The following is a 12500-nucleotide window of genomic DNA, read 5'->3' on the forward strand; positions in this document are numbered from 1 at the left end:
TTTGCTGTTTGCCGGGCAGCTCTCTGCACAAATGCATCTCGTACAATTGGTTTGTTATGAGTTACTGATTAATGAGAAGTGTTTGGTTAAGTACGAGTTGAATATTTTGTTATTGAAGACATGTTATGTATAAAATGTGACTGTGTTTGAGTTCAAACTAAGGAGGTTGAATTTTAATTTTGTTATATTTCATTCATAATGTTAAGATATTATGGTTTCCGTACTATATCGTATTTTAATTGAACTGTGCCATTTCTACTGTAATCAAAGAGAAGATACCAAAAGTACAGTAATAAGAATATTTATGTGTAATACCATTTTGTTAAAATATGCATCACAGTAATGTTTGTTTTATATCCAATCCTTTTGGGACTATGAATGTGTTTTGATAGATATGCTATATTCTGTTTATATTCTATTCCTGAAAGAGAGATACAAGATATACTGAAGTGAATGGTTCTAATGCTCATCTCAGACAATCGTTGCATAAAATGAGGAACTGATTTGTAACTTCATGAACCATGGCTGCATAGGTGTATTCTTGAAGAAATTTGAGGAGAATTAAACATGACTTTACATCATATCAATCCTCTAATTAAAATAGCTGAACTCCAACATCAATTAATTGAAATATGATTTAGAATGTCAGAACATTAATTTGAAACATCTGAAGTTTAATTTAACATAACTAAATTTTTTATTTAAAACAGGAAGCTTAATTGGGAATTACTGATATTTAATTCATAGGAAAATTGGTATTTAAATTAATTGCCTGCTAATGAAAAGGAATGCTGCAGAATATCAAAATCTCTGTGCCAAGGTAATTACTTCAACAAGGCAGTACAATACAGCAGAGAATTGCCCTAAGAGGTGAGGAGTAGCTGTACAGCAGGAAATATATATATATTTTTTTTGTGGAGAAATATGTAGATCATTTAGATCAAACATGTATTTTTTAACCTAACATTTCATATATTTTAAATTGCTGTTCTTTTTCATAATTATAAGTCTAGTGTAAGCATATTTCTGTGGTTTCAGTCTGCCATCAGGTAATCATATGTAAAGTTTGTTTGTTTTAAACTAAACTTCTATTTCTTTTAAATTAATTTTGTTGTTTTGAATTGAACTTCACTTATTTTGAATTAAAATCTAGATGTTTTAAATCAAAACTCAGGTATTTTGAATTAAACTTTAAGCACTTTGATTTAAACTTTAGATGTTTTTAATTAATTTTCATTTGTATTCATTTGAAATTCACTTATTTTAATTTGAGGGTGAAAAATGTTTTAAAGGGTTAGTCACGTGTATAATACAGTTTTTGGTGCAAATGAAAACATGGATTGTCATCTGAATTTCACTCCTCTCGCCGCAAGAGGAACAAGCTAAGAAAACGGAGAATTTGTTGTTACAATCGCAGCTCTGCATTGCTTGGCTAACTTGCAATCTCCTTTGTGAGCTCTTGTCAGCCTATTACCCAGTCTGGCCTAGCATTTGTGTGTGCCAGATCATCCTCATAGTTGCAGATACGTCAGAATTCCCTTAATATTTGAGGTCAGGCAGGCACTTTGACATTGCTGGGGATTCAACATGGAAGATGACTAGTAAAATTTGTATTAGATAGATTTTTGTGGATTAGACATATAGAATAAATGATTCAAACCTGATCTGGTTATATGTTTATTTTGTTCTTGGTTATTTGATTTAAAACTTTTGGTATTTAGGAAAACTGGTATCATCACTATAAAAAAAAATCTGAACTTGCATATTTAAGTGAAAGTACTGTCCTGTAACACATGAAATGAAATACATTTATATTTTCACAAACAAATGAAATATTGACTAATTTTCTCATAGTACTTTATTTTATTCTTATTAGTTTTTTTTCCACATTATAGATTATATTTTGTAGACATGAAGTAGACTCTTCTTAAATATATATTTATGTAATAATAAGTAATGTTTATTTACATCTACATGCAGGTAGAACTATTTTATTTCCTATATGTAAACATATTTCATGTAAATATCCTATGCATTTTCCTTGACAGCAATTATTCGATTCAGTTCATTCCATATATTTATTATTTGCATTTTGTGAAGACATTTTCATTTTACATGTGTTTTAATTGTAAATTTACAAAATATTCCCATGATAATTGTCAAGTATGGAAATTTCTTAACCATGCAATGTTATTATTTTCGCCATCTGCCCGCTTGAGGAATGGGCATTTTACTAAACGTTCATTATTTGTGATTATCTATGTAGTCATGGAGGTAGTTCATAGCTTGAAAAAATTATGTTGTATGTACCTGTTTGTTTATCACTAACAGTATTTGTGCTGGAAGTTGGTTACACAGTATTCAAGAAACTTCAACCAGTGAGAATGCAACATCATGTGGGTGTTTCTAGGTCAGTTAATAAACAATATACCGTAATCTTATGAAGTATTTATTCACTCGTCATATGTGAATTGTTGATCCTTTTAATATACTTGAATTACATGTTTTGTGTTGTGGTGATGTAGGGTATGTGTATTGAAAGATTTAGGGTTCTGCAGTGGAAAATTGTTTTCAGTATGGTATGCATTGAAGAACATTATGTGAAGTTTGTTAGGTCAGTATCTGAAAATTGCTTGGGTTCATCTGAATGACATGAGTAAGTACAGTTTAATTGTTCTTAATTGCCACAGATGTGTTTTTACAGTATGTGGTTCAGTATGTGATTAATAACCATGGGCCCCTTTAATGAACAAGATGCATAAATTAAGAAATACAGAAATACTTAGTGCAGTGTTGCCAAGTGATGTAATGATTCTAATTTGATGAAGGTGCTTCACAAGCAATAGATAGTAAAAAAAAATAAATAAATAAATAAAATAAAATAAATGATTACAGTTATCTTGCCTATCTTTGAATATTCCTTATTACCAAACTAATTTTACCAATTCCAAAATTTTTCGCCATTCAGGGCCTGTTATGTGTAGATTAATCGAAGGTCATTTTTTAAAACTCCTTAGTTATTTATACTTCTAAAATCATATTTAAATAGTTGTGAATTTTTCTTAGATGATACTGTGTAGAAAATTTCCCAAGGGTGTGAAGTAGTAGTCATGCTGTGCTGATGCATTTTGGGTTTTTCATCATTGTATTTAATCCCTTTGGGATTTTTAAAATGAAATTCATTTTTTGATTTAATATTTTTTTAATTCAGATTCACTTCACACAAGTTTGGGGGTAAATAATAATAGTAAGGGCATTAAGTGACCGATATTAAACCTTCCCAAAAAATTTCCCCAAAGTTGATAAGCAAATTTAAATGATTTAAGATCATACAGCGGGAATTTCAAGGCCAAACAATTGCCTCAAATTATCTGCTGTCAGTTTTCTCTTTAACAGAAAATAAAAGTTGTCCCCAGTAGATGAAAATGAGATCATAATAAAAAGGGAAAGAGAGATTATGCAAAAAAAAAATAACTTAAAAAATGGGTGAAAGAATACCCCTGCAAAATGAATGATGGAACTTTTGATGATAAGTATTATTTTAAATCCATAAAATGATTTATAGGATTTTTTCCCCTAACTTACATATAGCAAGACAAAATGTTTACTAAATACTTTTGACTTTGAAATAGGTTTTCTCTTTCTGTACTTAGAAAGCAAGAAAAGCAACCTTTTAGGGTTCCAAAAACTAAAATTATGCCCTTTTAATTTTCCCTGTGAAATGTTACAATCATTTCTAAACATTCCAGTAGAAGTATTCATTTAGGTTCATGTGGGTAACAAAAAGACAACACCTCGTATAATTTCCGAGTTTAGTAATACCCTTTTTTTTTTTCTCTCTCTGAGTGGAAAACGGGGACAGAAAGGTCTAAGCTTATGTCTTCATAAGAAAGTTTTGGGGAACAAAAACAATAATCCATTTTATCAAAAAAACACACAACTGTTTCACTTTCTTATTTTAAAATAGACGAAAAACAGTTTTTTAAACCCCTTTTCAAACAATCATAGTGTCGTTGCTGGTGGTGGGGGGGGGCGATTATTCACTACCCGGGCCTCGTATGGGTGGGTACCCCAGAAAGCCCCGTTAACCGTTTAATTTGAAATTTGTTCCGTTAATTTGTCTTCGTACCGGGAAAACTGATTATCCCGTTTAAGTTCAAACAAGAAAAAGATTTTTTTCCTATTTTTTCATTCATATTTTTTTTCGAAACCTAAATTAACCCCAGCCGCCTCTCCAAGGAGTTCTCCCCCCCCCCTTCAGGTTCCCCAAAAACCCAGCTACGCCACTATTTTTTTTAGACACTGAGTTTTATTTTTCCTTTTTTCACAAAGACTATACCACCTCAAACCTCCCCTTCCTCATCATCCCAACCAAACCCCCTGGTGGCGTCACAGCTATGGCAAGACCGAGGCAACCCCGACAAAAAGGGAGATGAGAAAGAGGGGTGGGGTGAGAAAGGGGGACCGGAGGAGGAACCGGGTCGAAAAAGTTTCCACGGATCCCCTTTTGCCATTGTAGGCGTGGGACGAGAGCTGAAGGGCGCGGCACAGCAGGCCCACACTCCACTTTTTCCACGTCCCGGCTTTTTGCCCCGAGGCAAAGCTGGAAAGGGAAGGGTTTTTTGGGCATTAGTTTGCTAAGGAAAGGGAAACACAAGGTCATAAGGAAAGGGATTAAGTAAGCAGGTGAACATGAAAAGGTGGTCTGGGAAACGAAAGGGTGTAAGAGAGGTTTTTGGTATAATTTTAATTAGAGGGTTTTCGGGGAAAAAGAGACAGTAAAGGTCAATCAATGGGGCACTGGGCAATCATTTTTTTAAAAATATTAATTTTCGTAATGGGTAAGAGGAGGTCGTTTAAAATAATAAGTTACTACGAAGGGGGATTAACCAAACAAGAATACGCCAGGTTTTTCGACAATAAATGAAAAAAGAAAAAAACCTTTAGACAAAACTGTTGAATTTAAAAAAAGGTCATTTTTCGGATCAGTAGTAATTTACGCCCCTTCCCCACCCCCCCCACCCCCCTCAGGGGTATCCACCCACCTCTGAAATCATCTGGATTACACGGGCCCCCAAACGAACGGATTCCCCGCATGTCTGGCGTCTGCTGGGGGGGTGGTCGAAGCCATGGCCCCCCGGATGTGCCCTCTCGCTCTGGCAGGGAGGGGAGTTGGTTTTCCCGGGGATTTTTTGTAAAAGCCTGGGAAGGGGTTGGGGGGACGTTAGGTCGAGGCTTGCGTTCGGTTGGTTGATTTACGATTTTCCAAAATAATTTCGGGAAGGGGACGATAGACAATCCCCCCCCCCCCCCCCCCAAAAAAAAAAAAAAAAAAAAAAAAAAACGTATTTATAAAACGCATAAGTAAACATAATTTACAAACAAAATCATAACTCACTATAGTAATCTTATAATTATAATAATAATATTACACACATAATTACAATATACTTATCAAAACAATAGCTACTAATATCAACCATGTGGTCATACCAAGCTCAGACACGGAACCTACCTGGCTTCGGCAACACAATGATTTCGTGGATGAGTCGGTGGTCCTTGTAGTGGTAACCTTCCTTCATGTTCTCTTTCCTCACTATTTCAACGTTCTCAGAAACGTCCGGACAGTTCTTCAGCGACTCCTCCACCTGTTGAAACGCGTGTGTGTACTTCATTTGCGTGTACGTGCTTTGGATAACTTAATAACCGAAGACTAACTCATATTGCGTGAAAATGTTTCGATGCAATTAGTGATCGTCTATCTCTCTCATCGTACAAGTACACTTCCATTTTACATTACCAATTGCTCCAACGGTATCTCAGAAAAACCTTTTAAACTACGCATCTTATTACCTGGTCTGTATAGCCTTTCGTAGGGAGGATGTTGATGTACCCCGCGTGTTCTGTGGTCTTGATAACCTGCGCGTAGTCGAGGCAGGAGGCGAGATCCAGACGCACCTTATCCTTCGGTCCGGCGTCCGTCATCCCGTGGTCGCTGAGCACCACCACGTTCGTCTGCGAAGTCGTTACAGGGGGAATGACGTGGAACTATTGATATTTGTTTATATATATACACACACACACACACCCACACACACACACACACAACACACACACACACACACACACACATATATATATATATATATATATATATATATATATATATATATATATAAAATATATAAAATATATATATATATATATATATATATATATATATATGTGTGTGTGTGTGTGTGTGTGTGTGTGTGTGTGTGTGTGTGTGTGTGTGTGTGTGTGTGTATATATATAAACAAATATCAATAGTTCCACGTCATTCCCCCTGTAACGACTTCGCAGACGAACGTGGTGGTGCTCAGCGACCACGGGATGACGGACGCCGGACCGAAGGATAAGGTGCGTCTGGATCTCGCCTCCTGCCTCGACTACGCGCAGGTTATCAAGACCACAGAACACGCGGGGTACATCAACATCCTCCCTACGAAAGGCTATACAGACCAGGTAATAAGATGCGTAGTTTAAAAGGTTTTTTCTGAGATACCGTTGGAGCAATTGGTAAAGTAAAATGGAAGTGTACTTGTACGATGAGAGAGATAGACGATCACTAATTGCATCGAAACATTTTCACGCAATATGAGTTAGTTTTTGGTTATTAAGTTATCCAAAGCACGTACACGCAAATGCAGTACATACACGCGTTTCAACAGGTGGAGGAGTCGCTGAAGAACTGTCCGGACGTTTCTGAGAACGTTGAAATAGTTAGGAAAGAGAACATGAAGGAAGGTTACCACTACAAGGACCACCGACTCATCCACGAAATCATTGTGTTGCCAAAGCCAGGTAGGTTCCGTGTCTGAGCTTGGTATGATCATATAATTGATATTAGTAGCTATGTTGATATGTATAATGTAATTATGTATAATATTATTATTATAATTATAAGATTGCGATAGTGAGTTATGATTTTTTTTGTAAATTATGTTTAATTATGCGTTTTATAAATACGTTTTTTTTTTTTTGGGGGGTGGGGGGGTATTGTAACTATCGTCATCTTAGCCGAACTTATTTTGGACAATCGTAAATCAACCAACACGAACGCAAGCCTCGACCTAACGTGACACCTCCTTCCCAGGCTTTTACATAAAATCTCCGGAAACCAACTACTCCCTGCCAGAGCGAGAGGGCACATCCGTGGGGCAACATGGCTTCGACCACACACTCCAGCAGACGCCAGACATGCGGGGAATCCTGTTCGCTTGGGGCCCGTGTAAGTCCAGATGAATTTCAGAGAGTAGGTGGATACGTCCTGAGTAGGTGGTGGGGGTGGGGAAGGGGCGTACATATGACTACTGATCTCGTAAATGACCTTTTCTTAATTCAACAGATTTGTCTAAAGGCCTTTTCTTATTCACTTATTGTCGAATAACCTGTGCGTATTCAGTTGATTGGTTAATGCCCCCTTCGTAGTCAACTTATTAGTTAACGACCTCCTCTTATCCACTTAACGCAAATTAGATATTCTTAAATAAATGATTGCCCAGTGACCCCATATGATTGACCTTTGACTGTCTCTTATTACCCGATAACCTCTAATTCAACTTATGACCAAATAACCTCTCCTTACAGCCTTCGTTTCAGACCACCTCTTCATGTTCACCTGCTTACTTAATGACCTTTCCTTATTGACCTTGTGTCTTGCCTTCCTTATGCAAACTAATGACCAGATAACCTCTCCTTTCCAGCCTTTGCCTCGGGGCACAAAGCCGGGATCGTGGAACAAGTGGACGTGTATGGCCTGCTGTGCCGCGCCCTTCAGCTCTCGTGCCACGCCTACAATGGCACAATGGATCACGTGGAAGACTTCTTCGACTCCGGTTCCTCCTCCGGTGCCCCGTTCTCATCCCATCCCTCATTTCTCATCTACCTGTTTGTCGGGGTTGCCTCGGTCATTGCCATAGCTGTGAGCGCCACCAGAGGGCTTGGTTGAGGATGATGAGGAAGGGGGAGGTTTGAGAGTAGGATATAGTCTTTGTGAAATAAGGAAGAATGAACTGCAGTGTCTAAAGAAAAATAGTGGCGTAGCTGGGCTTTTGGGAACCTGAAGGGGGAGGGGGAGCAACTCCTTGGAGAGGCGGCTAGGTTAATTTAGGTTTCTGAAGAAAAATATGAATGACAAAATAGGAAACAAATCGTTTACTTGTTTGAACTTGAACAGATAATCAGTTTTGCCGGTACGAAGACGAATTAAACGGAACAAATTTCAAATTAAACGGAATTAACGGAGGCTTTCTGGGGTACCCATCCATAGTGAGGCCCCGGGGTAGTGAATAATCGCCCCCACCACCACCACCAGCAACGACACTACTGATGTGTTTGTAAAAGGGTTAAAAACTGTTCTTCGTCGTATGTTAAAATAAGAAAGTGAAACAGTGTGTGTGTGTTTTGATAAATAATGGATTATTGGTTGTTGTTACCCAAACTATTCTTATGAAGATCATAAGCTTAGACACTATTCTGTGCCCGTTTTCCACTCAGAGAGAGAGAAAAAAAAGGTATTACATATAACTCTGTGTAATTATACAGAGACGTGCTGTTGTCATTTTGTTACCCAAATGAAGCCTAACTGAATACTTCTACTGGAATGTTTAGAAGTAGATTGTAAGCATTTCACAGGAACATTAAAAGGACATAAATTCAGTTTAGGAACCATTAATTAGGTTGCTTGATTCTATGCTTTCATATAGTACAGAAAGAAGAAAACCTATTTCAAAGTCAACAGATATTCGTAGTAAATATTTAGTCTTGCTATATGAAATGTGTAGGGGATAAATCCATATAAGATCATTTGATGGATTTAATAATAATACTTATCATCAGAACTGTGTCCATCAGTTGCATTTTGCAGGTGTATTCTTTCACCTCATTAGTTTAAGTTATTTTTTTTAGCATAATCTCTCTTCCTTGTTATTATGATCTCATCTGCATCTACTGGGTAACAATACTTTTATTTTCTGTTAAAGAGAAAACCGACAGCAGATAAAATTCGAGGCATATTGTTTGGCCTTGAATTCCTGCTGTATGATCTTAAATACATTTAAATTTGCTTATCAACTTTGGGTAATTTCCTGAGGAAGGTTTAATGATCGGTCACTTAATGCCCTTACTATTATTATTTACCCAAGCATGTGTGTGAAGTGAAGTCTGAATTAAAACAATATTAAGTCAAAGACATGAATTTCAGTTTCAAACTCCCAAGAGCATTAAATACACTGATGAAACACAAACTGCACGCAGCACAGCATGACTACTACTTCACACCCTGTGGGAAATGTTCTACTACAGTATCATCTACAGAAAATTCACAACTATTTAAATATGATTTTAGAAGTATAAATAACTAAGGAGTTTTAAAAAATACCCTTCAGTTAATCTACACATAACAGGCCCTGAATGGCGAAAAATTTTGGAATTGGTAAAATTAGTTTGGTAATAAGGAATATTCAAAGATAGGCAAGATAACTGTAATCATTTATTTTATTTTATTTATTTATTTATTTATTTTTTACTATCTATTGCTTGTGAAGCACCTTCATCAAATTAGAATCATTACATCACTTGGCAACACTGCACTAAGTATTTCTGTATTTCTTAATTTATGCATCTTGTTCATTAAAGTGGCATGGTTATTAATCACATACTGAATCACATACTGTATAACACATCTGTGGCAAGTAAGAACAATTAAACTGTACTTACTCATGTCATTCAGATGAACTCAAGCAATTTTCAGATACTGACCTAACAAACTTCACATAATGTTCTTCAATGCATACCATACTGAAAACAATTTTCCACTGCAGAACCCTAATCTTTCAATACACATACCCTACATCACCACAACACAAAACATGTAATTCAAGTATATTAAAAGGATCAACAATTCACATATGACGAGTGAATAAATACTTCATAAGATTACGGTATATTGTTTATTAACTGACCTAGAAACACCCCACATGATGTTTCATTCTCACTGGTTGAAGTTTCTTGAATACTGTGTAACCAACTTCCAGCACAAATACTGTTAGTGATAAACAAACAGGTACATACAACATAATTTTTTCAAGCTATGAACTACCTCCATGACTACATAGATAATCACAAATAATGAACGTTTAGTAAAATGCCCATTCCTCAAGCGGGCAGATGGCGAAAACTAATAACATTGCATGGTTAAGAAATTTCCATACTTGACAATTATCATGGGAATATTTTGTAAATTTACAATTAAAACACATTGTACAATGAAAATGTCTTCACAAAATGCAAATAATAAATATATGGAATGAACTGAATCGAATAATTGCTGTCAAGGAAAATGCATAGGATATTTACATGAAATATGTTTACATATAGGAAATAAAATAGTTCTACCTGCATGTAGATGTAAATAAACATTACTTATTATTACATAAAATATATATTTAAGAAGAGTCTACTTCATGTCTACAAAATATAATCTATAATGTGGAAAAAAATCTAATAAAAATAAAATAAAGTACTATGAGAAAATTAGTCAATATTTCATTTGTTTGTGAAAATATAAATGTATTTCATTTCATGTGTTACAGGACAGTACTTTCACTTAAATATGCAAGTTCAGATTTTTTTTTATAGTGATGATACCAGTTTTCCTAAATACCAAAAGTTTTAAATCAAATAACCAAGAACAAAAATAAACATATAACCAGATCAGGTTTGAATCATTTATTCTATATGTCTAATCCACAAAAATCTATCTAATACAAATTTTACTAGTCATCTTCCATGTTGAATCCCCAGCAATGTCAAAGTGCCTGCCTGACCTCAAATATTAAGGGAATTCTGACGTATCTGCAACTATGAGGATGATCTGGCACACACAAATGCTAGGCCAGACTGGGTAATAGGCTGACAAGAGCTCACAAAGGAGATTGCAAGTTAGCCAAGCAATGCAGAGCTGCGATTGTAACAACAAATTCTCCGTTTTCTTAGCTTGTTCTTCCTCCACTCCTCGAGAGGAGTGAAATTCAGATGACAATCCATGTTTTCATTTGCACCAAAAACTGTATTATACACGTGACTAACCCTTTAAAACATTTTTCACCCTCAAATTAAAATAAGTGAATTTCAAATGAATACAAATGAAAATTAATTAAAAACATCTAAAGTTTAAATCAAAGTGCTTAAAGTTTAATTCAAAATACCTGAGTTTTGATTTAAAACATCTAGATTTTAATTCAAAATAAGTGAAGTTCAATTCAAAACAACAAAATTAATTTAAAAGAAATAGAAGTTTAGTTTAAAACAAACAAACTTTACATATGATTACCTGATGGCAGACTGAAACCACAGAAATATGCTTACACTAGACTTATAATTATGAAAAAGAACAGCAATTAAAAATATATGAAATGTTGGGTGAAAAAATACATGTTTGATCTAAATGATCTACATATTTCTCCACAAAAAAATATATATATTTCCTGCTGTACAGCTACTCCTCACCTCTTAGGGCAATTCCTCTGCTGTATTGTACTGCCTTGTTGAAGTAATTACCTTGGCACAGAGATTTTGATATTCTGCAGCATTCCTTTTCATTAGCAGGCAATTAATTTAAATACCAATTTTCCTATGAATTAAATATCAGTAATTCCCAATTAAGCTTCCTGTTTTAAATAAAAATTTAGTTATGTTAAATTAAACTTCAGATGTTTCAAATTAATGTTCTGACATTCTAAATCATATTTCAATTAATTTGATTTGGAGTTCAGCTATTTTAATTAAAGGATTGATATGACGTAAAGTCATGTTTAATTCTCCTCAAATTTCTTCAAGAATACACCTATGCAGCCATGGTTCATGAAGTTACAAATCAGTTCCTCATTTTATGCAACAGATTGTCTGAGATGAGCATTAGAACCATTCACTTCAGTATATCTTGTATCTCTCTTTCAGGAATAGAATATAAACAGAATATAGCATATCTATCAAAATACATTCATAGTCCCAAAAGGATTTGGATATAAAACAAACATTACTGTGATGCATATTTTAACAAAATGGTATTACACATAAATATTCTTATTACTGTACTTTTGGTATCTTCTCTTTGATTACAGTAGAAATGGCACAGTTCAATTAAAATACAATATAGTACGGAAATCATAATATCTTAACATTATGAATGAAATATAACAAAATAAAAATTCAACCTCCTTAGTTTGAACTCAAACACAGTCACATTTTATACATAACATGTCTTCCAATAACAAAAATATTCAACTCGTACTTTAACCAAACACTTCTCATTAATCAGTAACTCATAACAAACACAATTGTACGAGATGCATTTGTGCAGAGAGCTGCCCGGCAAACAGCAGAATTGTCATTTGGCCCTGTGCGCTTAGAGCAAATGCCTGAAGGTAGTAACAGGGAAAAGAAACCCGGATCACGGA

At 35.1% G+C, this 12500-nt stretch overlaps 2 protein-coding genes across 2 annotated transcripts in view; one reads left to right on the forward strand and one right to left on the reverse strand.

The window, feature by feature from the left end:
- Positions 1-6342: 6342 nt before the first annotated feature.
- Positions 6343-9230, forward strand: LOC119575133 (glycerophosphocholine cholinephosphodiesterase ENPP6-like; the record flags this gene model as incomplete). Its single annotated transcript, XM_037922569.1, is given in 4 exon segments — positions 6343-6504; positions 6711-6843; positions 7136-7270; positions 7746-9230. Coding segments are annotated over 4 exon segments (675 nt in total), but the record flags the coding sequence as incomplete, so codon positions are not given.
- A 288-nt stretch (positions 9231-9518) lies between these two features.
- The window catches only part of LOC119575126 (UDP-galactose transporter senju-like), a gene marked incomplete at its 5' end in the record, with an annotated part of 11490 nt that continues 8508 nt past the window's right edge, over positions 9519-12500 (reverse strand). The window contains 1 exon segment of the mRNA XM_037922559.1: positions 9519-12500. This exon segment is cut by the window's right edge and continues 860 nt beyond it.

The sequence above is a fragment of the Penaeus monodon genome, chromosome 1, assembly GCF_015228065.2.
Source record: "Penaeus monodon isolate SGIC_2016 chromosome 1, NSTDA_Pmon_1, whole genome shotgun sequence".
NCBI lineage: Eukaryota > Metazoa > Arthropoda > Malacostraca > Decapoda > Penaeidae > Penaeus > Penaeus monodon.